At 33.1% G+C, this 26,570-nt stretch overlaps 1 protein-coding gene and 3 long non-coding RNA genes across 4 annotated transcripts; 2 read left to right on the forward strand and 2 right to left on the reverse strand.

Moving 5' to 3' along the window:
* Positions 1-6,521: 6,521 nt before the first annotated feature.
* LOC146935631 (uncharacterized) lies at positions 6,522-9,920 on the reverse strand. The gene is made up of 3 exons (XR_015033091.1): positions 9,444-9,920; positions 9,269-9,340; positions 6,522-7,759 (listed from the first exon to the last, which is right to left on the reverse strand). It is a non-coding gene; the product is annotated as an uncharacterized LOC146935631 (long non-coding RNA).
* A 2,144-nt stretch (positions 9,921-12,064) lies between these two features.
* LOC146935632 (F-box protein At1g60400-like) lies at positions 12,065-16,940 on the forward strand. The gene is made up of 6 exons (XM_085749074.1): positions 12,065-12,958; positions 13,118-13,284; positions 13,376-13,429; positions 13,502-13,544; positions 13,733-13,793; positions 16,864-16,940. Exons 1-6 carry the CDS (start codon positions 12,065-12,067, stop codon positions 16,938-16,940), a joined length of 1,296 nt encoding a protein of 431 aa, XP_085605200.1.
* A 3,584-nt stretch (positions 16,941-20,524) lies between these two features.
* Positions 20,525-21,740, reverse strand: LOC146935633 (uncharacterized). The gene is made up of 2 exons (XR_015033092.1): positions 21,632-21,740; positions 20,525-20,723 (listed from the first exon to the last, which is right to left on the reverse strand). It is a non-coding gene; the product is annotated as an uncharacterized LOC146935633 (long non-coding RNA).
* Positions 21,741-23,625: 1,885 nt separating this feature from the next.
* On the forward strand, positions 23,626-25,655 carry LOC146935634 (uncharacterized). Its single transcript, XR_015033093.1, has 2 exons — positions 23,626-25,080; positions 25,310-25,655. It is a non-coding gene; the product is annotated as an uncharacterized LOC146935634 (long non-coding RNA).
* Positions 25,656-26,570: the final 915 nt, after the last annotated feature.

The following is a 26,570-nucleotide window of genomic DNA, read 5'->3' on the forward strand; positions in this document are numbered from 1 at the left end:
ACTCTTGTGATCACTGAACACCTCAAACTTAGAACCATACAGATAATGCCTCCAAATCTTCAGCACATACACAACGGCCGCTAATTCCAAATCATGAGTCGGATAGTTCTTCTCATGCACTTTCAACTGCCTTGAAGCATAAGCCACAACCTGACGATTCTGCATAAGCACACCACCAAGACCCATCTTAGAAGCATCACAATACACGACAAACGATTCCTTCGGATTCGGCAAAATCAACACTGGAGCTGACGTCAACCTCTTCTTCAACACTTGGAAACTATTCTCGCACTTAGCATCCCAAACGTAAGCTTGTCCTTTCCGAGTCAACTGCGTCAATGGCAACGCCAACTTAGAGAATCCCTCAATGAACCTCCGATAATAACCTGCCAATCCAAGAAAGCTTCTAACTTCAAAAACAGACTTAGGTGATTCCCACTGCAACACTGCATCAACCTTCGACGGATCCACGGCAATGCCACCTTTAGAAATCACATGACCAAGGAAACTCACTTCCCGCAGCCAAAACTCACACTTCGACAACTTAGCAAACAACTTCTTCTCTTTCAAAACTCCCAAGACAATCCTCAAATGCTCAGCATGCTCTTCTTCAGACTTAGAATACACCAAAATATCATCTATAAACACCACCACAAAACGATCCAGAAAAGGATGAAATATTCTATTCATGTACTCCATGAAGACACCTGGCGCATTAGATACTCCAAATGGCATCACAGAATACTCATAGTGTCCATACCTCGTTCTGAACGCAGTTTTGGATATATCTTCCGCCTTTACTCTAATCTGATGATATCCTAACCTCAAATCAATCTTGCTAAACACTTCTGCACCAACCAACTGATCCATCAAATCATCAATCCTCGGAAGCAGATACCGATTCTTGATTGTCACCTTGTTCAACTGCCGATAATCCACACACAACCTCATGCTTCCATCTTTCTTCTTAACCAACAACACAGGAGCTCCCCGCGGCGAAACACTTGGCCTGATAAATTATTTCTCAAGCAACTCTTCCAACTGCTTCTTTAACTAACCCAACTCTAATGCAGACATCCGATACGGCGCAATCGAAATAGGACTCGTTCCAGGCACCAAATCAATTGCAAACTCAACTTCCCTCTCCGGCGGTAATTCGGTAATGTCGTCCGGAAAAACTTCTGGAACTCTTGCACTACCGGCAAATCACCAACTCCTTTCTCACTACTCTCTTTCAAGGAAGCAAACATCATGAACACACTAGCTTCACCGTCCAAAGACTTATTCACTTGCTCCGCGGTCAAGAACCTCCCACCTTCCTCAACTATCGGCTTAGAAAACGTTACACTCTTGGTCAAACAATTAATGTTAACACCAAAAGTCAACATCCAATCCATACCAAAAATAACGTCCATATGCCTCAACGGAAGACACACAAGATCCAACTCAAAATCAACATGAACCTTAACACAAACCACAAACAACTGAGCCTTCGCAGCCAAAGATACCTTCCCTTGCCAGACCCAACGAACCTGAAACAACCTGCTACTCCCCCACTACGCTCAAACCCACCTAAAAGAACGGAACAACAAAACAAGTACGGACAGTACTCCCGTACATGTCGCATACAACAGGGAATTCAACGGGTTTTGGTCTGGACAAGACCGACCACGGCTCTGATACCAACTTGTAACACCCTATTTCCAATAAGCGGTAAAACGCGCGAATATACAAACATATTCTAGAAATAGATGCTACGTCTCCGAATAAACCACAATACATACATGCATAAAGATCATGTTACACAACATAGCAGCGGAACAGACATATAACTCACAAAACATCTCCAGATCTCAACAAAATACAATTGTATTCTCCAAATCTCAAATAACAAATAACATCTCAACTCCAAAATACATGGTCCAAAAATAAAAACCAACATGCAAGAACTATCCTAGATCAGAGCCCTAATCTAGACACTTGCATGAAAAAGAGGAACTCCACTCCTCGGCATCAACAAGCAAACAACTAAGCATCCTACACGCCGTCTACCTGTCCATACAGAAAGGTAGGCGGTCCACCACAGACCACTGAGGGTTAGCATTACATCATCATAATCCATAAAAGATTTTAACAAGAACATTGGAAATGAAAGATATATTCAAGAATACAGAATATCATACATGTATTCACAAGTATTCATGATTCTCATACCATTCAAAACCATTCCATATCATGGTTCCAAGTTCATATCAACAAGTGTACCATACACGTATCACATATACATAACCCTTCCTCCTAGAACACTAGCATCACATGTTTATTATTATCCCCCATCACTTACGTTTCAAGCTATCACATTATTATCATAGCATAGCATGCATATTCAACCTCTAATCAAGTCATCAACAAAATCTCATCATTTATCAAATCAATGAAAACATTACTCACTTCATTACTCATCTAGCATGATTATCTCAACAAGTACAATTCATCATTTCAAAGTCATAAGCAAATAATCATCATCATCAAGGAAATCACCATATCATATGTATGTATATATACAAATTCTCACCTCATCATTATTATCCAATTAATTATCATCAAATAGATTCACCAAGTGTATAAGTACAAACATTTAAGACATGCAATTAGAGCATAAATCAATTATTCACAACCATCCACAAAATTCACCAATGTACTTATACATCAATCCACACAATCACAACATTCACCCAATTTCACCAATGTACTTATACATCAATCCACACAATCACAACATTCACCAAATTTCACCAATACACAAATTCGCCAAGTCATATATTCAATTATGACACAACTCATCAATTATTCAAATGCATGCAATGTTCTAGACTTTTCTCTAGATGCATGTGGTACCAAAACACCTCAAGGTCGTCACCTTCGATGCAACAAAAACATCGTACTCACCTCAATTGGATATAAAATCCGCCACCATCAGTCTTGGATATAAAATCCACCACCATCAGTCATTAATGCATGAACATATGACTCAACTACAAATGCATTAGTTCACACAAACAATAATCACCTCACCATCACCAATACATGTATATATGCAATCATCAATAATTCACCACCAATATATCATATATACAATCACCAACAACATTCAAAAATCACACAACATAAAGTTGTCACATAATTACACCACCAATCATTTTCACATAACATATAACAATTCTCCATAAAGGATTCACAATCAATTGGTTCTCAAAAGTCATCTTTAGTCAAGTTCGTCTCTCAAAATCACAACAATTAAATTAATTGAACATTTAAGTCAAAACCAAGTAAACAAGTTCCAATGCCTCAACTAAGCATACCTCTAGACCACATATGAGTGCAGTAGAGGATACCTTGGAGTTTCACCGGCCAAATACGACGAATTCTTGAAAAACTCAAAGTTCGTCTCATTTTATCACTTTCCCAAAATTTTCCATTTTCAAAGAAAAACAAGTTCAAACTTGATGAAACCAATCACAATCATTTTTAGAAATCATATAAACATTATACAACTCTAATCCCACTGCAATTTCCGGAGAAAAACGAGTTTTCGGAAAAAAATCGACGTTTAGACCGTTTTTATAAAAGTTAGACGATTTTCACAAAACCAAGTCCAAACCAATTCAAATCATGTTCCAGTAGGATTATAGGTATAAACAGAGGTTAATTAAGTCCAAAGAAACATTTTAGAAGTATCGGATTGGTCCCCAAGTGCACGAAACGAAAAATCAAAAGTGGCTAAACCTGTGCAGGTTCGCTTAAGCGAAGGCACAGTTCGCTTGAGCGAACTCAAGTCAGAACCTACATGCTGGTTCGCTTACGCGTTCGCTTAAGCGAAACATCACAGTTCTGCAGCAAAAATATTACGGGTTCCAACCCTTTTCACCCCAAAATCCAATTTTCAATCCCCCAATTCACCAAAACAAGTTCCAGAAAGTGTTTATAGGTCAATATAAGTTCATACACTTAAACACATACAAGTTTTGGAATTAAAGCATCAACATAACAAAATTCACCAAATAATCATCACTTCTTCAACTTTCAACAACAATACAAAATCTCTTCATCAATTCATCAATCTTGATACCCAAAGCACCAATTCAACAACAACATATTCCAAATCAATAACAACAACCAATGAACACAAATTCATGCATAATTCAACACCACAACATCAATTCTTATCAAACTTGCTCAAGAACACAAAGCACCAACAACTATGCAATCAAACATGTTAATTCACATACTAACATACAATTATCTTATAAATCATGTTCTCAAACATAACAACAACAATCATGCACGAATTTACAACAATTAGATTCAATTCATCAATTTCACAAAAATGGGTAAAGAGGAAAAAGTTATGAATTATGGTTGAAATCTAACCCTCTTACCTCTAACACCAAGATTCTCTAACCCAACCCTCAATTTTGCTCCTAGATGTTGAATCCCCTCTTTGCCTTCTAACCCTTGTTGTTGTTGTTGCCTCTAGTCTCTATCTCTTCTCTTCCCAAATGAAATGAAATGAATAATGTTTGTAAAACCTAGTGTTACCAACAACTAGAGTTTATATACTAGCTCTACTCAATTGGGCTTATCTCTTAAACCTTAATGGGTCTAACCCATTTCTATTCTAACACCCAAAATGTCACTACTCACTTAATGATAAATTATAACACTAACGGTCACTTAATGGTAATTAAAATAATTACTACACCCTCTCTAGTAACTTGGTAAAATAATACTCCTACTAAACATTAAAAATAATCCTCATCCAAAATTACAAAATTACCCGTACTCTCAAAATGACCAAAATGCCCCTAAGTCCAAAATGACTAAAATACCCTTCTACACCGAATTCTACAATTCCCAACGAAAAATACACACAGAGGCAAATAATCACATAAGAGCACATATATCACACATAAATAAATAATAAAATAAAAACTAGCGAAAATCGGGCTGTTACACTTAACATGAAAAACAAAGTCACTTCAATGAATAGAATTTCTAAATTACACGTACAACTCTGAAAAGAATAATTACGATTTGATATTTACTAAAAGTAATAATATATTTTTCCAACCAAATACATATCATATTTGCATATATCATAGAATTTAATAATAGAAGAGATCTTATACAATGTACTTAATTATTTTAAAGATGTGTGCTTGGTTGGAGAGATGTGTATTTTCCAAGGGGTATAGCAATGAATTTAATTTAATGCAGTACATGGTTCCTAACAAAATTTTTTGAATTTCAAATTGAAGAAGTGTAGGAAAGAAATACATACTTAGGGTTAGCACTTAGCAATTAATGCTGATCATTTGGACGGAATTTTCTAGGTTTAGTTGTTGCAAACCTAATAAGATTAAAGAGTAAGGGAATTCTGTTTGTAAACGTATTAAATAAGTGTACAACAACTTGTCAAAAAAAAAAGTCAGCAGAAACAATAGATATGTATAAACGATGACACAACATGAAATTGGTGCGATGCATTTTTTTAGTATTAAATAAGTGTACAAAATATTTGCTTCAAAAAAAAAAAAGCATACAAAATATTGTAAAAAAAAAAAGGCATGAAATTGGTGCGATGCATTTTTTAAGTATTAAATAAGTGTACAAAATATTGTCAAAAAAAAAGGCAAGAGGATATAAATGAAATTGGTGCGATGTATTTTAGTATTAAATAAGTGTACAAAATATTGTAAAAAAAACGGCAAGAGGATATGAATGAAATTGGTGCGATGTATTTTTTTAGTATTAAATAAGTGTACAAAATATTGTCAAAAAAAAGGAGAGAAGATAGGAATGAAATTGGTGTGATGCATTTTTTTAGATGGAATTTGTTAGGTTAAACTACTGCTAACCTAATACAGCAAATGAGCGGGAAAATATTAGGTTAAATTGCTGCAGACGTAACAAAATTAATAAATAAGGATATTTACTTTCTAAAATACTAGACTTTTCACCCGTGCTGTCGCACGGGTCATATACAATGTAAATGTAGTAGGGAAAAGCAAAAATACATCGTATATTTTCAAATGTCATAACTTTAAATTCAATAATAATGGAAGTTTTTTGTGTCTACACATTTCGAAAAATTTCTTTAAACATTGTCTTCATCTATTAGCAAATTTTTTAGACCGTTTCTTGAGGTGACCGTTGAAAATTGTGCCCGTGAACTCAAATTCATATCTATATCAATCCCAGTTAGGCTTCTTTCTGAACTTTTTTCTGTATTAATTGTACTTTAAAAGAGGTTGGTTTTCAAAACCTAAGTAAACAATGAATTTAAAAACATTAATTGGCTTCTGCTTGTACATAAATGCGTTTATCATTTAAAAGACTATATTTTAAGAGTGTAAGTGGACCGGGTAAATCCAACGAATTCAACAGGCCGAACCAAACCAACCCGTATACACCCGTGCTGTTGATTGGTTCAAGTCAAAAAATGATCCGAACTGAAGGCATTTCAGAACAAATTGTGTAAAGAACAATATGGTGAATAAATATCATAAAAAACAAAAAGAATGGAATAACGTATTTTCCCAATTCCCCTTGTAAATTTATTTTCCAAATGCAGTTTGCTAAGGTCCTACAAAGAAACACTCTTTAACAATTTTCGTTTTCATTGCTACATCTTTTAAGCAATGAATTCTTCAAATCTAATAATAATCAACTGGAATATACAATCTTCTATTTCCACATGTTATATAGAGTTGGCAGACTCATCATCCCATTTTTTTTCATCCTTCAATTGAAGGTCTTGTGTTGGGCAATCTCCTACCATTCACAAAGGAACTGAATAAAGGCAGTGCTCTAGAAGGTTGTACATAGGGTACCATGTGAGCACCTCCCCGTACGGTGGCGAAAATTAACAAATTTCCATACTCAAAGTTGCCCAACCTCCAACCTACACATAGATATGCAATGCAATTAATCAATTATTACCCGTCCAAATAATGGTTCGCTTAAATTTTACAAAGCTACAATGCTATAGCACTGCTAAATAGCGTATCTCATAACAATAATGATTTGTTTAGATTCCACTACGCAATAGCGCCACTATAGCCTTTATTTGACAACAGTGACAAAAACCACTGTTGCTTTGGAAAACTGGAGCGAAAAAATTGAATAACCATACTATAGAGTACTGAACTTATTTTTCGAAATACAGAAAATGGTTAAACTGTTAAAATAAAATAAAAATTGCTTGGCCTTTGCGGAACCAAGCTCCATATGGGACTGTAATCTTGAACTTCAGGTCATTAGCCAGTTCACGAATGAGTGTTCGAGAACCTAGCAATGGCACAACGGAATCTTGGTCTCCGCTGTCATAATAATTTAACAAATGATTAGCTTCTTAGTAATCAGAGGATTTCAAGAGAAATGATCAATAGAGATTTGGAAGCCTGAGAGTGAGTAAAACTTGTAAGGAGTCGTTCTGATAAAAGATGTAAAATGAATAATAAAGTATAGTATCTATAGGGACAGATCACCTAATTAATTTATAACTAACTTATTGATATTAACATAATTAGTATTCTGTAACATAGCTTACTATCAAAAGGCAAAATTAAATAGCCAATTGGTCTCTTTTGTTGAAATTAGTTACCTGAAAACCCATACTGGAATATGGTTTTGAACAATCTGTTTGAGAATTGGAAGCATATTAATGTTAGGATCTGTATCACTGTAATTTAAAACACTGCAATAAAGAAAAAGTGCAGATCAGACATCAGATCACTAATGAAATGAATAAGAAAAAAAAAGACATATCTATTATGATTATAGCAGCCAAGATTTCAAGTAAGTTTAAAAATCTCAATTATCAAAATTCCAAAAAAAAAAATAAAATAAATCAACATGAGAGGCAATGATTGTTTATATTTTATAAGCTATATTAAGACGATATATCCAGTAGATTGTAATAGTGAAAAAACACAGTAAAGAATAGTTGTGCCAAAAGCCTTATTGACAAAGAACAGTAAAAAACAAAATCTCAAGACGGGATAGAGACTTAATTTAATAAAGTAAAGTAAAACATTAACAAACCATACACTTGCTTAATTTAGTAAACCATTTTGTGTTCACTTATCATTTCTCTTTGGATAGAGACTTAATTTATGTTACTAACACACCATATACTTGCTTAATTTGTGGATAGAGACTTAATTGGGTACAGGTAAACAATCTAGCAAAGTAGTACATGTAACATCATAAAAGGAGGGAAAAATTATATTTGGACATCATAATAGATTATAGAAGATTAACCAAACAAAGAACTATTAATTAGACAAAGAGCGCTATTAAGCACAAACAGAGGGAAAAATCAACGTGCATAATTATTATGTAGCATGAAATTGAAATCGTATGAGAAAGAACTATGAATACACATAACAGCTTGTTCCTCAACAGCTAGATTCCACCATGGGGTCCTATTCACATTGACAAACTATCTATATTAAAATTACTTCAAAAAAAAAACCTGCCTAATATCAATAATAATGCCACATCTGTTAGGTTGGTTATTCATTAACATATTCTGCTGCAACTTGGCTTGTTAAAAAAAAACATATTCTGCTGCAACTTTCCCAATCCTTAATACTCCTATTTCTGATTCATTGCAACTAACTATAAATTGCATAGATTAAATTTCTTAATCTATAAAAAATATACTAAAACAACTAACTATTTGGAATACCAAAACTGTAAATTTATATAGAAATCAGTAAAAGTATTGTGGATATAATAACTTAAATTTACATTGTTACATTAATTTATCGCCCAGCTTCAAATTAATCAAAGATCCTTGTTTAGATTTCAGTTTTTTTAGGCAGTGTTTCTATCAAGTATCAACTGAAACCTTGTTAGAAAACCTCAAAAGAATCCTATTAAAAATAAGATTAGGATCCATGTATTTACTTTATTATATATATAGGATCAGCATATCGTATCCTATCATATCATGTAAATAAGAACCGTATCCTATCATATCGTGTAAATAAGAACAGAATATCCTGTATATATTATTGTATTAATTGATGTGACGTCTATATAAAGAGAGCTCATTGTGTAGTTGAAACACATGGTCTCGCCATAAGTCCTAGTTTTTCTCATTCAACAAACTCAAATACTTCATTTGCCCTATGTTAGAAAAGCTGAAGCTAGACAAATACAAATGAGTTTAAGCAACACCAAACTGATATGCACCTACCATGTCAAAATCATTGGAAGCTGCTGTTAGATTTATACCAACTCCACCAGCTTTAAGTGACATCAACAACACCTGGTGCAAGAGATAACTGGTGATGGTTATTATTAGTCAAAGCATTGAAACAGTTCACTACACTGATTAGGTAACAGATAAACATGATGAAATATGTTAAGACCTGTATGTCGCTGTCTTCTGAGAATTGTTTGATTACTTTTTCCCGTTGCTGCAGATTCAATGTCCCATCAAGACGTACAGATGAAATTTTATTCCTGAACATAGATGATAACACAAATATAATGATTAATTAACCTCTGCTATCATTGTTCTTGGAAATTGGGTTAAGCCAAATTCAACCTTACAAAACCGGCTTGAAAGGTGAGGCCTGTCCAAGATTTATAAACACTACACGGGTCATATGCTATCTACTTGGTGTTTCAAAATACATTAATATAACAAACACTAATTTCAGAAAGTACATTGCAATTTGCAAGTGATATATTTAAGTCCATGTTTTTTACTTTTGTTCCAAGCAGCTATACAATTATTACTGGTTCTGCCATACATACTCTTATGTAAGAATGCAATTTTTATCACATATAGTTAGGATGCTATTTCTTGTCATGATAGGCTTTAACATAATTCATGAACTTGTCTTAATCAGGGAGGAGTTTTTATTTAAATGGAACAATATGTACACTGCAAACATAATGAAGAATTTTTTAAGATGTTTATGTTTCAACTGCACAAATACGGGACCAACCAAATGAATCATCACAGCACAGTTCGTCTATACTACATAAAATTCTGTTGAATTTGAGTTTAGCATTTACCTATGTTATGTTACAGTACCAAGGACGATGTCATGGAATATTATGTTATGCTACAGTTCCAATGTATATGCTTCTTAATATTTTAACATTCAACCAAACTATTTTTTTACCTCTTACCGTCAAATATTACCTTCGATATGACCCGTGTGTTAGCACGGGTCAATGGTCTAGTACAACAAAATTGGAAGAGAGTCTAAGAAGGAAGCTAGGGAAAGAGTGGTGTAAGATTTCTCGCATTCCCTTTGAACTTATCAACAATGAAATGCTCACATTTGTGTCATGACCGGGTGAGTCACTTAAATACTTTATTCTTTTCTTCTTGTTAATGTCATCAATCAATATTTTAAATTTCACATGTTGATGAATAAAATTTGCTTCCCTTTCCAGGTTCTAGCAATATCAGGGTTTGAAATTTCATCAATCTTACATCACGAAACCCTTTACTCTTCATTGTTCTTCGTCCTGCAGACATGGGCGCTGACAAGTCAAATTCTCAGTTGGTCGAACATACTTTCCTTTCTCAATTGGCATGTCTTGTGTTTGAAAGGATATTGCTGAAGATTCTGCCCGAATTCATATAGGTAATGCTCATCAAAATTACTTTAACTCTAATAAATAGTTATGCTACTTATACTGCATAAAAATATTTTTTGAAAATATGCATTGTATACAAGCCATTTGGAAATCTGCAGTAGAAAGTGCTAACTGTAAAAGTATAGAAAATAATAAGAGAGAATTCCTTTGAAAAGGACCAAGGGAGAGACACACTGATTTCATCAAATTCTTCACTCCTTTTGCCAATCATTTGTTTTGCCTCTTATAGCATGATAAAGAATAGGGTTGTGTTAATCGGTGCCCCGGGGAATTGGTTAAGGTATCTAAAAAAGGAAAATTAAATTAAAAATGACTCTTTTTTGACTTTTGAAGCATTGATTACACAATTTTCAATACAAAAGCTACTATATTTGCTTCCTTAACCAGTGCCCCGGGGCACCGGTTAACATTTCCTAAAGAATATTTTTAGTTAGCATTTCAAATCCTCAACTCCTTCATTTGTGAATCACGTGCCATACATCCCTTATTATTTATTTATTTTGGTCCTCACAAAATAATTATTTATTTATTTTGGTACAAATTTATCATCAAAAACATTTATCACACTATTTCAGTACAATTCATTATCATTTTATATTTCTATCAAATAAATATTTCTATCAAATAAATTATCATTTCATATTAAAATTCGTAATCGGGAAAAAAAACATTTTTTGAGGGGGTGATGTGGAAAAAACTCAAGAGTTTTTCTAGTCACAATAAAAAAAAATATTGGTTATACTTTAAAATGACTAAAATATCCTTAAAATAAAATAAATGATTCAATGTTTATCCAACAAATTGACAGTACATAAACTAACTTAAGTTATGTAAATCATAGTGTATGTAAATTGAGTTTACATGCTTGTACATAAACTCAAATTACAAACACTACTGTAAACTCATTTTATATACACTACCATATGCAACTCAGTTTACATAAATCTCTAAAACCGAAGAAAAAAATATGAGTAATGTAAACTCAGTTTAAATAAATCATTTCAAATGTTTTTACGGTAATGTACATAAACCGAGTTTACAATAATGTATGTAAGCTAAAATTAAAGTATACCTCTAAACCCGAAGAAAAAACATAAAAACGCAGAGAATCCAAGAACAATTTTCAAACATAAAGGGACAAAAAGAAATTTAAAAAAAAAAACATTTTGATATTATTAGAAGCACAAGGACCATTTTGATATTATTAATAATTTTTAACGAAATTTGGGTGTAAAAATAAAAATATTGTTGGGTGTAAATAGAAAAAGAAAACGTAACTACTAACTACTACAACAATGGAGCAGTAGGTAGGGTTTTGCTCCCTCTCAGGTATCAACTTTCCGTATCACAATTTCTTCTGGCTTCTGAAACAATGAAAACACATAATATCGATGAAAATAAAGACAGAATCAGTGATTTACCGAATTGTGTGTTACTTCTCATACTGTCGATTTTGAACACCAAAGAGGCCGTTCAAACCTGCGTTCTGTCCGCGAGATGGAAGAATCTCTGGAAGTATATTCCTGTTCTTTCAATAAGTTCTTGCCACTTCGAGACTCGGAAGGGTTTCACCAGATTCGTGTCTCAATTTTTGTATCTACGTGATAAGAAAACCTCACTGCACACTCTCAATTTTCACCGAGAAGGTGTCATCCGGCCTCGCCACCTCAAGTGGGTTATAAAATACGCATTTGACCACGGTGTCCAGCTATTAGATGTAGATTCCACTTGTTATCGTGAACACTATCCACTTCCCTACGTTTCATGTCACACTTTAACATCTCTTACCCTTGCAAACAATCAATTTGGTCATCATTTACCATTATTCCCAACTTCTCTGAATTTGCCTGCATTAACCAGCTTGTGTCTAAAATACTTTGCCTTTCATGGTAGTGGTGATGATAACCGTGCTGAGCCCTTTTCGTCATTTAACAGCTTGAAAAGTTTGATCATTCACTGCTGTGTTAAAGAACAAAACCTGTTCATATCAAGTGACACACTTGTTTATTTAAGAATCAATACATCTTCTACTTACCGATGTTGCAAAATCGAGTTATCTACTCCAAGTCTCCGTAGCTTTGATTTTAAGGGTAATCCTATTCAGAAACTCAGTGGGAACAATAACAATCTCTCTTCTATCAAACATGTAAAAATTGATGTAGCAGTCCGGTCGTCTTATATCGAAAAATATCCCTTGGTTCTTCTCAACTGGCTAGTTGAGCTTTCTCTTATCGAATCATTGACAGTCTCTTCATCTACTCTTGAGGTACTTTAGTGACTATTTGGTTTAAGAAAAACATAGTTTTTCATTTTCACTTTTCATTACAATATTTTCTTTCATTATGCTTGCTTTTTTATTTCGTTTTATTTTTTAATACATGATTTGCGTTAAATTGATCATGATTCACCCTCCCTCATTGCATAGACTCTTTGCTTAGTTCCTGGTTTATGGAAGGTTGATTTCCCTTACTTACAAAACTTGAAATTGCTGAAAATAATAACATACCAACCTTCAGCGATACCTGAGGGAATAGTCGAGTTTTTGCTGCAAAACTCACCCTTAACAAAGGCTGAGATCATAGACAAGGTAAATATGCATTAAACTTTCAAAAACTTTTTTACATTCCGATTTGTCCTTTTTGTTTTATTTCCCTTGGTCTCTCTTGTTTTGAAATGTCTGTATATACATTACAAGTCTCTCTGATGCTCCTATAGTAAGGATTGAATGGAACATAATTTCACGCTTTCTATTTCATGCTTTCACTTTCGTTCTAATTTGCAACATATATTGCATCTAAATTTGGGTTTGGCAGACATGGTCAGGTGGAGGATACTATCTAGAGAATTATGGGGTGCATTAGTTTTTCCAAGAGATCGGAATAAGCGTGGATGCAGTATAATAACAACAATTTCGCCAGGAGAAATCTTTCCCTATTTTGTTTTCCTGCAACTTACTGAATTATCGTTTCTATTTTGTTTCATTTGCTAAATTTCAACATTTCTTTGTCGCGTGTTTGATTCTTCCATGTTTAATTTGGAGACCATGGTATCATGTAGATTACATCATCTGCTATATCCAACTATTTGGCTAGAAAACTATACTTTAAGGTGATTCTTAACTGATGTACGTTACTTACAATTTTCTTGTAAATTATGTTTTTCGTGTTACTTTTGAATTATTTTTTGTTTCATAAGATGAGATATTTCTGTTGCTATTTAATGTGACTTAATTGTACATATAAATATTGCGGCAACTAAGTCTGCAAGATCACTGGTATTCACCAAATTCAGGGTTTTAAGAAAGGTGCTTCTGTTGCAATTACAGAAAAAACTATTTTATATTGAATATAAATAAAGTTTAAGAAGCCCATTGGTGATGCTACCTTTATCAATAGTTTGATTCAATAAGTGATGCTTCTCAATTGTTCTATCACATTCAAATGTTGGCAAGACTCAAAAGTTTAGTTGATCATAGATCTTTATGTTGGTTTATGCTGGTTAAGACTCATGGTTTAATGATAAGTGCGCAGGTGGTTCGAGTTGAGCCGCTCTGATAAACTGCGCAGGTGGTTCAGGTTGTAAAACTTAATGAATTTCATTTTAGCTACTATCAAGTCCTGCATGTAACACAGATTATTAGCACACTATAATTTTACACTTTTTTTTTCTCACTTTTCCCCTTTGCTTCTGAAATAGTTAACTTTAATTTGGTTGGATATATGTATGGTAGTTAATCCCTTGAAAACAAACTATAAGAGCTAGAAATAATGAATATTACTAAGCAAAATTCAGCACATATTACACAACAAACCCAAAAGAAAGTGGTACAAAGGCATGTAAATTAACAAAATCTATGTACTACTTGTTAGAGTTGTTTAAACTCAAGAATGACACATACAAACTCATTTGTGTAAAACCAAAAAAAAAAAAAAAAAAAAATCAAAGTTAGAAGAAATACAAAGATGGATAATTGAACAAAATCAACCAAGGTTCTCTTGTGTCTATTAGTACAATTGCCTTTGCAATATAAATCAACTTGGTTGTAGATGGAAGACGTGTATGGCGAGACAAATGCAGTGGTTCTGAGGCGATACTTACAACTATAATATATACTTGCAATAGAGATGGTATAAACCCAGTGAAATCGTTTGCGATACAATATTGATAGTTTCAACGCTTCATATCACATGAAATAATGCTATAGGTATTATTGTTTCAACTCTAGAAACAACGTTGTTTACACTCCTTAACTAACATATTGTATCAGATATATAACAACAAAGAAACATAAGTGAAACCTTACCTCTTTAAAACCAAGGATGCTAAGGTTCTTTTCTTGCACTTTTGTTCTTTTTAATATATTGGGGTGAACTTGGCCGTGGTGTGAGATGAAACTTGAAAGTTTGAATTTCAAGCTTCTTGAAACGAAAAGGAAAATGCTATGGTTCTTTTCTGAAGTGATAAGAAACATTTGATGGGTTGTGAAATTGGCAGAATTAGAGGGGCTGCAGCTCCTGTAATACTTTTTGTTCTTTATCATGTTTTTTATGGTATGGTGGAGTCAAAAATTAAACTTTAAACAATTTGTAACGTGCAAGACTACACTTCTAATATTAAAATGGGAACAATAACAATCTCTCTTCTATCAAACATGAAGTGCTTATGTAGGGTTCGTGATCAACCAAACCACAACTCAAATTAGTTCAAGACTCAGCATCGACAATTAACTTACTGAAATCGGTTCATGAACCAAATGACTTTAACTTAAGCTAAAAATTGGTCTTATTAAGCACTTACAGCATAAGTGCTAAATGTATCAATTATTTCTATAACAATATAAAATAATGATAATTTGTCGTCTTACTAACTATGAACTGTTTTAATCAGCTAGCTTATAAAAATAAGCTGAAAATAGCTTATGGACATAGTCCTGTTTGGATAAACAACTAACTTTGCAGCTCATATCACAAGCGCTTATCATATAATTGCTTATAAATATGCTATTTCTATTACACACAATAAAATAAAGCAAAATTGTTTCCACATAAGCCATAAGCTATTTTCATAAACTATCTTGAACTTATGGAAAAATGTTGAAAACAACAAATGAACGTGTAATAAGTTCTCCTAAAGAGTCTCACAAGTGCTTATATCAGATAAACTCAGTGGGAACAATAACAATCTCTCTTCTATCAAACATGTAAAAATTGATGTAGCAGTCCGGTCGTCTTATATCGAAAAATATCCCTTGGTTCTTCTCAACTGGCTAGTTGAGCTTTCTCTTATCGAATCATTGACAGTCTCTTCATCTACTCTTGAGGTACTTTAGTGACTATTTGGTTTAAGAAAAACATAGTTTTTCATTTTCACTTTTCATTACAATATTTTCTTTCATTATGCTTGCTTTTTTATTTCGTTTTATTTTTTAATACATGATTTGCGTTAAATTGATCATGATTCACCCTCCCTCATTGCATAGACTCTTTGCTTAGTTCCTGGTTTATGGAAGGTTGATTTCCCTTACTTACAAAACTTGAAATTGCTGAAAATAATAACATACCAACCTTCAGCGATACCTGAGGGAATAGTCGAGTTTTTGCTGCAAAACTCACCCTTAACAAAGGCTGAGATCATAGACAAGGTAAATATGCATTAAACTTTCAAAAACTTTTTTACATTCCGATTTGTCCTTTTTGTTTTATTTCCCTTGGTCTCTCTTGTTTTGAAATGTCTGTATATACATTACAAGTCTCTCTGATGCTCCTATAGTAAGGATTGAATGGAACATAATTTCACGCTTTCTATTTCATGCTTTCACTTTCGTTCTAATTTGCAACATATATTGCATCTAAATTTGGGTTTGGCAGACATGGTCAGGTGGAGGATACTATCTAGAGAATTATGGGGTGCATTAGTTTTTCCAAGAGATCGGAATAAGCGTGGATGCAGTATAATAACAACAATTTCGCCAGGAGAAATCTTTCCCTATTTTGTTTTTCTGCAACTTACTGAATTATCGTTTCTATTTTGTTTCATTTGCTAAATTTCAACATTTCTTTGTCGCGTGTTTGATTCTTCCATGTTTAATTTGGAGACCATGGTATCATGTAGATTACATCATCTGCTATATCCAACTATTTGGCTAGAAAACTATACTTTAAGGTGATTCTTAACTGATGTACGTTACTTACAATTTTCTTGTAAATTATGTTTTTCGTGTTACTTTTGAATTATTTTTTGTTTCATAAGATGAGATATTTCTGTTGCTATTTAATGTGACTTAATTGTACATATAAATATTGCGGCAACTAAGTCTGCAAGATCACTGGTATTCACCAAATTCAGGGTTTTAAGAAAGGTGCTTCTGTTGCAATTACAGAAAAAACTATTTTATATTGAATATAAATAAAGTTTAAGAAGCCCATTGGTGATGCTACCTTTATCAATAGTTTGATTCAATAAGTGATGCTTCTCAATTGTTCTATCACATTCAAATGTTGGCAAGACTCAAAAGTTTAGTTGATCATAGATCTTTATGTTGGTTTATGCTGGTTAAGACTCATGGTTTAATGATAAGTGCGCAGGTGGTTCGAGTTGAGCCGCTCTGATAAACTGCGCAGGTGGTTCAGGTTGTAAAACTTAATGAATTTCATTTTAGCTACTATCAAGTCCTGCATGTAACACAGATTATTAGCACACTATAATTTTACACTTTTTTTTTCTCACTTTTCCCCTTTGCTTCTGAAATAGTTAACTTTAATTTGGTTGGATATATGTATGGTAGTTAATCCCTTGAAAACAAACTATAAGAGCTAGAAATAATGAATATTACTAAGCAAAATTCAGCACATATTACACAACAAACCCAAAAGAAAGTGGTACAAAGGCATGTAAATTAACAAAATCTATGTACTACTTGTTAGAGTTGTTTAAACTCAAGAATGACACATACAAACTCATTTGTGTAAAACCAAAAAAAAAAAAAAAAAAAAATCAAAGTTAGAAGAAATACAAAGATGGATAATTGAACAAAATCAACCAAGGTTCTCTTGTGTCTATTAGTACAATTGCCTTTGCAATATAAATCAACTTGGTTGTAGATGGAAGACGTGTATGGCGAGACAAATGCAGTGGTTCTGAGGCGATACTTACAACTATAATATATACTTGCAATAGAGATGGTATAAACCCAGTGAAATCGTTTGCGATACAATATTGATAGTTTCAACGCTTCATATCACATGAAATAATGCTATAGGTATTATTGTTTCAACTCTAGAAACAACGTTGTTTACACTCCTTAACTAACATATTGTATCAGATATATAACAACAAAGAAACATAAGTGAAACCTTACCTCTTTAAAACCAAGGATGCTAAGGTTCTTTTCTTGCACTTTTGTTCTTTTTAATATATTGGGGTGAACTTGGCCGTGGTGTGAGATGAAACTTGAAAGTTTGAATTTCAAGCTTCTTGAAACGAAAAGGAAAATGCTATGGTTCTTTTCTGAAGTGATAAGAAACATTTGATGGGTTGTGAAATTGGCAGAATTAGAGGGGCTGCAGCTCCTGTAATACTTTTTGTTCTTTATCATGTTTTTTATGGTATGGTGGAGTCAAAAATTAAACTTTAAACAATTTGTAACGTGCAAGACTACACTTCTAATATTAAAATGGATCTGTTGAAATAATTTTTTTAGAGAAAGAAACTGAATTAGCTACAAATAATTAAATACAAAATACAGATGAAATATGTCTCTATTAAAAGACTTCAAATTGATACTAAGTAGTCGTTACCATTGGTAATTCAAATCTAGTGAAGTAGTTGGCAAAAGTGGTGGCAACTTCCTTGTCACTTGTTGACGTAGCCCAATAATGATGACAATGAGATGACAAATAAACCATATTGTGTATATAATAATGTACCCACATAATCCCCAATCCTTTGGAAAAAACATCAACACCAAAGAAATTATTGAAAGGGAACCAAACAGTTCTATGAGAGTATCAACCCTTGTGGCAAACTTAAACTTAAGCTTAATCCAACAGGACAAACAATATAGTAAAAAGCTAGCAACAGACACTAACATTGTCTTTGGATGAATTTGAAATGCAGTTGGATTATCTGGATAACTAAGTTGGAGGAAAGCGATGAGTACATAGAAGATGAATGCCACATGACCATAAAGAGGATTGGTTTCTACTTCATTAATGTGATGAACTTTCTTAGACCAAACATGAACAACCTTCTTGGTCACTTTATGACCACGATTAAATGTGGATTTTGGTCTTACAATCTTAGCCATGAAATTGAAACTAGTTTAGTTTTTTTTTTTTTTTTAGTTGAATACTATTTTTATCTATCCACTCTAGCTATAGGGTATATATATACTGTGAACTATAATGATAAAAATAATATCTGATTTTATGAATTTTCCTAGTATTGCTTGAGCCATGTCGTCAACTTCCTAGTATTGCTTGAGCCATGTCGTCAACAATAATGACAAAAATAATATCTGATTTTAATTATTTATAGGTGGCCTGCTAAAGTATTATTTTACTTTTATTTATTTTTATTATTTGAATGATTTCATTGAATCCTAATACTATAATAAAACGTGGTACAGTCCCTGTGAGCATATCTCAGTTGTCAGAGACATGCATTGTTATATACAAGGTCGGGGTTCGAACCCCAGACATCCCACTTATTCACCTTGAAAAAAGGTGAATTCTAGTCACTAGGCTACTTGACAAAAAAAAACGTGGTCCAAAAGATGATTAAGACGTGGTGGTGTAGATTTTTTTATTTTCTTTCTTTGAAACAAAACATAATTTTATTAAGGGTTAAATATGATTTTAGTTCCTATAAAATTTTTAAATTCAACTTTTGGTTCTATAAAACTTTTCATCAATTTTTGGTCCCTCAAAATTTTCCTTCGACATCTATGGTCCCTGTTTTTAAATCAAATCATGTGTATACTTCATATTTTTTAATGAATTTTTATAGAGATGTTTATAATATAAAAAGAATCTCTTGTAAAAAAAATTGAATTTTGCAACAAGATATGAATTAAATGTGAATTTTTAAGCACAAAAAACTTAAAAATTCATATTTAATTCATCACTTGTTAAAAATAAATAAACTTTTTCAAAAGAGATTTTTATAACGTACTTAACACGGCCATGAAAAAATAATACAAAATTTTCAAGGATACACATGATTTTACTTAAATGAAATCCAAAAGTTGTGACGAAAACTTTTAAAGGATCAAAATTGATGAAAAAATATATAGGGACCCAAAATACATTTAACCCTTTTATTATATATATTGAGTTCGAACGTTAGACACCCCACTTGTTCATTTTAAGAGGTGAATTTCTAGTCACTGAACTACTTGAGAAAAAACAAGAACTATAATAAAATCTTTTTTAGAGTATATAATAAAACTTTCTTATCCACTCAAAAATGAAAATCCCATAAAAGGCCAAAAAATGTATATACTCACGAAAACTTTCTTGCAATAGTTGATTGTATAGGAGATTAGATTTTCTCCAATTAAATGACAACATCCGTTGGTGCTTTTTCTTTCAATTCCATCTCCAACATAGTGAGCATCGCAAAACCCAACTAGCTTGTAATCTTTCGATTTTTTGTCAGCGAAACCAAGATTAGTAATCCATTTCAATATCTAAAGGTTTTCTTAACAATAGTTAAGTAGGTTTCTCTATGATCTGATTGGAACCTAACACACAAGCAAATACTAAATAAGATAACAGGTCTAGATGCGGTTAGTGTAACACCCATACTAAACTTATCTAGAATGTTTAGCATGTGCGTTAAATTTAGTACTGGATACATTAAAATTACAACATAATTTCGACCAAATGAATATATACATCAATATAAGTTCGTACATATGATAAAATATCAATGGCCAAATACATATATCTTCATCTGGTACGAAACGAGCTCTTGACGATAGTCCCTTCGACTGCGTATCTACCTCCACTTAATACGCGCAACCTGCTGATCTGAAAAATAAAAGGGATTGGGGTGAGACGGGATGTCTCAGTGAGTTCCACCTATCCTAGGCCGTAGGCAATCTCAGGGAACCTAGGTTCGCCATCTGTCTCTAAACTCAACTCATTCGGGTTTATACAGTGTTTTATCATGCATATCTGAGCGATCGAGGGATAACTAGGATCGCTGTCTGAGATACTAATATGATCCTGATACTAGTGCCAAAATCATAAATATAATCATGAGTATAATGTCTGTCATATTATGTTAGAAATGTTAGCGTTGAACAAACAATATTATCTGAATTGATTTTACGGAATAAACCCAGGTGGAGTAACCCCGGAATTTATTCCACTCTAACCGGTAATAATTTCCAACTGGCGGGAACCCAACTGACGGGGATACCGGACTCCTCTGATTACTGTGGGGTCATCCTCACGGATAGTGCCCGTTCCAACTGGCGGGAACCTTTCGTATCCAACTGGCGGGATAGCGAAAGCCACAACTTAAACATGTTTTAATATTATAACTTGAACTGATTTCTGATAACTGAGTTAATCCTCAACTCCACTACTAACGGGGAGTTAGAGGGGAATAACTTATCTTAACTGATTTCGTTATAATGATAATGTTCATGAATCTGGTAATAAAGACATAATAATCCCGTCTTTATCGCATAATTTAATCTAATAATTCTAATATCCTCATATGCTTACTCATGCTGACCTGTTCAGGTTCTAGGCATATTGTTGTCATATGCCTCTCCTAAAGGGTTATAAATAATTTCCCATACCCTTTCTAAGCTCATTTTGACATAATAAAACTAACATATAAATTAATGAACTAAAATAAATCAATTAATATAATTTCATGGGAATTAAAACTACCCAAGGTGGGGTTTCTATCTAAAGGAACTCACCAAAACAGCTTATGGCCACTTTGCAAAACAGCACAAGCATCAACTCTTGCCTCAGCCCTCAATTTCCAATAAGTGCTTCTGGATGCCTCAGCCATCAAACCTTCTTAAAGAGAACATAACCTATCATGTATTTGTATACCTTTTGATCTACTTTAATGATTATATCATCCTTGATTATATTGCATGTTGGATGCATAAAAGTAGTCATTAGTTTAGAATCTAGTAGGTTGAACTTCTTCAAAAGTTATGTGATGTATTTAGACTGATGAACATATACTCCATCTTTGTATTGATTGATTTGAATACCAAGAAATAATCTCAATTCTTCCATCATACTCATCACAATTATGCCTAGATCATCTTAGAAAATTCTTTGCACAGAGTTTCATTATTAGAACAAAAGACGATATCATCAACATATATTTGAACAATTAAAATATCATTCTTTAAGTTCTTTCTGAAGAGAGTTGTGTCAACTTGACCACGAGTAAAACCATTTTCCAAAAAAAGTTATTAAGTATGTTTTACGATGCTCTAGGAGCCTGCTTTAAACCATATAGTGACTTTTTCAATTTGTACACAAATTACTCCGGATATTTTAAATCTTGAAATTCGGATGGTTGTTTAACATACACTTCTTAAAAAATGACACAGTTTAAGAATGCCTTTTTAATATCCATTTGATATAGAATGAGATCATGGTTTACAGTATATGATAGTAGCAATCTTATTGCTTCTAACCTAGCTACACGAGCAAAGGTTTCCGTGAAATATATACCTTATTGCTAACTATAGTCTTAAGCTACCAGTCTATATTTATTATCACTTCTCCTATCTCATTAAGTTTGTTTCTGGAAACTCACTTGGTTCCAATGATATTTTTATATGGTTTAGACACAAAGTCTCAGACATCAGTTCTTTGAAACTGATTAAGCTCATCTTGAATTGCAACAATCAATCCATCATCTTTCAAAACCTCATTTACAAAAGTTAGTTCAATCACCGACAACATTCCTAACATAGAGTGTTCATTTCTTATTGATGATCTTTGTATTTAGAGGACTATTCTTGTTGCCAATGATTTGGTCTTCTGGATGTGAAGATTTGTATTTTAAGGTTCTTCCAGGTTGTGCAATAGTACTTGATCTTGCACCTTATCCATCAGAGGGCACACTGTATTGTCTGGGTTTGAACACTATAAAAGGCTTCATTCTTCAATTTTCTGCAAGCCTTGAAGAGAGAGTATCTTAAAAACACCAAATGAGAGAACGTTATGGTGGAGTGTATTTGGGTGAGTTTATTGGCAAAGGGAGAGACTTCACAAACACCTTAAGTAGTAATATCTTATTGAAGGAATGAAGAAAAAGCTTTCTTATTGTTTTCTTTTAGGATTCATTGTGGGTTTTGAGTGACTTGAAAAAATGGATAGAAATTAGGATTTGTTCTTTGTGGGTTTAAAAACTAATTTCTTTAACATTTTTGTATCACTAATTTTATAGTGGATTTGAGAGTTGCTCTCTCCTCAAGATGTACGATTAATTGTCTGAACTAAGTAAACAAATATTGATATATTGTTTTCTCTTCTTTCATATCACGTCTGCTTTGATTATACTTGTCGTGTTACTTCACACTTAGATATGCGTGTTTGTTGTTGTTACTTGAGACTACATTGACATATAGATTACCTATTTCTTTACTTCACACATCTATAGTGTGATTTTAAGAAACTAATTTACAATATGTACAATATCAAAATCTAACAAATTGTTGTATGTAAAAGTGAGGTGTTGGATGAATTTCCGTGTATGAATATTATCTTAAAAAAACAATGATACGGAATGAACTTTAATATAAAAAGCAAACTAAATCAAATCCCTTTCAACGTAACGTTAAAATATAAAGTCTGTGTAAGTTTCTCAATTAAAGAGAGTCTAGTCAAGATGATGTTAGCATGACATGACCCACCCCTAAGGCCAAAAGTAAGTTCCTTTCATTTTAGGAAAAAGATTGGTGAACACCCTTCTCCATACCACTCTTTCATACACCCCTTATGTGGCATGGGCATTTTTGAAATTTCACACAACTTTCTCTTCTCACCCTCTTCTCTCTCTTAGATCTCCCTTTCTTCTCCCTCTCACTCTGCCTCTCACTCACCTACCACCACCACTGGCCGCCGCCGCATCCTTGCCCTTCGCCCCACCCCTCTCTTTGATGGCCGACCGTTGGTCCTCCTCTCTCTTTCTCTAAAACGTAGGAAAAACTATAACTCAGGTTCAGTCTTTCTCCTCCCTTTTACATCTTTTGTTCATGTGCTTTTCAATTTTTCTTTCTCCTTCCAATTATGCATCTTTTCTTGATTGGGTGTTCGTATTTTTGTTTAAAATAACTTTGTTCATGTTGAATTTGAGGAAATTGTTGAAAAATAATGTTGATTTAAGGTGTTCTAGTTTTTCATCAAATTAATGGGTTTGTGTTGGTCATCAAATAATGTTGATTTATTCTAAGGTTAGTATCATGAAAGTAAGAAACATGCTGGAATTGTTGGAAATAATGTTGATTTTAATCTTGTTTTTGAACAATTTTATCTGTTAATTTAATTTATAGTTTTACTACTTTTATGATTGAATTTTTTTGTGGTTTTGTTTATGATATATTTGGAACTTTTTGTAGTTTGGTAAAATGTGGACAAATAATTCTAACAAAATGAAAAGGAATATGATGATTTGTCTAAACATTGTTCCCAAACATGTTGGTGACACAACTTATACTAAGACTTTTGTCGGAGGATTGGCTTGGGAAACTAGTAAAGACACATTAAAGCACTATGTTAATATGTTTGGTTATATCTTCGAGGTTATTGTCATCACCGATAGAATGTGGGGTTGACATGTGTGATATTTGTTAGGGTTTAACATGTGTAAGTTTATTCATGTATTCTTAGTGAAGCATGCTCGACGAGGTTGAAGAGAACCGACAACTAGTAATATGACAACAGTGGGTCTGAAACATGTGTAGTTTCCTAGTGAAGCAACGATGAGGGGTGTTTGTGTTGTAGTGTGAGGTAAATTACTTATGGCTGGGAATGTTTCAAGGCTTTGATGATAATTATTCTGTTGCAACTTGTCAGCTTGGTAATCTCATGTTTTGCTTGTTTTTAGTTTGGGCGGAGTCTGTGTTTTAAGGTGTCTACTTCTTTTTTTTTTGTGATAACAGTTTTTTTTCTTTGAGTTATAGATCTTGTGATGATTTATTTGGTTGTAGTCCTAGCATTGTTTGTGAGGTTATGTTTTGGCATCGGTTGTTCCTGCTTTGGTGTGTGAATGTTCGTTGTGTTGCTCTATTTGTGCAGACGTATTGTACATTGTGACGACTTGTGCCAGGATACTTGTAATATTCATTCGTAGCTGTTGTTGTTGATCATGATGGTGGCTTTTGTTTTTGAATTGAAGGTATTAATATTCAATTTCAATGTTTAGACTTTGTGATTAAATTTGCATTAATGAATGATTTTATAGCCATGTTTTTTCTCTGAACTTTGCTATGACAAACTATCTATTTTTACCTTTCAATTTATTAGTCAATGAAGATAGTCTTTGGTTATTATTACCATTTTCTCTTCATTACCTGCGAGTTTGTGTTGAATGTGGCTTCACTAATTTAAAGCTTTTGATGACAGAGAGTTTGGTATAGTCCTCTTGCTCATGGTTTTTTTGGTGGCAAAGGAGTTCTAGAAAATGTGTCGGAGTTAGCCGTGGCATAACACTGTAGAAAATATGTAATAGCATCAATTCTTGGATTTATTTGAAGTACTAGGTGTAAATCAATTGTTGTAATAGGCGTGAAGCAACAACAATGTTTATATTTTGTTGATAATTTTATTTTGGCATAGGGTGAATATGATGAATGCTGGATAGATGTTCACATTGTAACAACTAAAATTACCATGTTAAAATGGGAAGAGGTGAACTATTTTCCATATTTGACAGGTTTTTGTGAAAACTAACCAAAATTGAGTTTGATATAACCATGTTTTATCAAATCTGTCACCACTATTTATTTACATTCCCATTTTTACTTCTTGTCTATTTCTCCACGTGATTTTTGTGGAAGGAGTACATTCGGGCACATTAGTGAATCTCTATTGATGAGCATGACTGAGAGGTGAAATGATATCCATCTGTTACAATCAATGATAATTTTGACACTCAAAAATTGCAGTTACCCCTTTGATAAAAAGTGGTTAAACAGATTTAAAATTTGGTTAGTTTTCCAACTCTATCAAATTTTTGTAAAATTCTTACATTTGACCACTACATTAAAAGCCTTTCAAACGATAAATAACTTCTTTTACAATCTGCAAGTTTATCACGCCTAAAGACGGACAAGTTCTAATTTCTGAAAAAATAGTGGTCACACACCTTAAAATATGTGGTCACACAAAACATATATTTGGCTAGTTTATATTTCCCATGTATAAATAATCTTGTTTTATGCGAATCAAACACATAATCTAATTTGATCACTACACTAAAAGCAATTCCAACAATAAATAACTTATTTTACAATCGGCGAGTTTATCACACCTAAAGACGGACAAGTTCTAATTTCTGAAAAAATAGTGGTCACGCATATTAAAAAATGTGGTCACACATACCATATATTTGGCTAGTTTATATTTACCAGGTATAAATAATCTTGTTTTATGCGAATCAAACACACAATCTAATTTGATCACTGCACTAAAAGCAATTCCAACAATAAATAACTTATTTTACAATCGGCGAGTTTATCACGCCTAAAGACGTACAAGTTATAATTTATGAAAAAATAGTGGTCATGTATTTGTAAAAATGTGGTCAGACAGGCCATATATTTGGCTAGTTTATATTTCCCAGATGTAAATAATTTCGTTTTAGACGAATCGAACGCATAATCTCAT

This window comes from Medicago sativa, chromosome 3 (genome assembly GCF_051527215.1).
Source record: "Medicago sativa cultivar Bolivia chromosome 3, Bolivia_mono, whole genome shotgun sequence".
Taxonomy (NCBI): Eukaryota; Viridiplantae; Streptophyta; class Magnoliopsida; order Fabales; family Fabaceae; genus Medicago; species Medicago sativa.

Coding starts and splice junctions, on each gene's coding strand:
- LOC146935632 (XM_085749074.1), top strand. CDS start 12,065: ATGAAAACACATAATATCGATGAAAATAAAGACAGAATCAGTGATTTA. Junction 12,959..13,117: donor TCTCTTCATCTACTCTTGAG/GTACTTTAGTGA, acceptor CTCATTGCATAG/ACTCTTTGCTTAGTTCCTGG. Junction 13,430..13,501: donor AGGATTGAATGGAACATAAT/TTCACGCTTTCT, acceptor AATTTGGGTTTG/GCAGACATGGTCAGGTGGAG.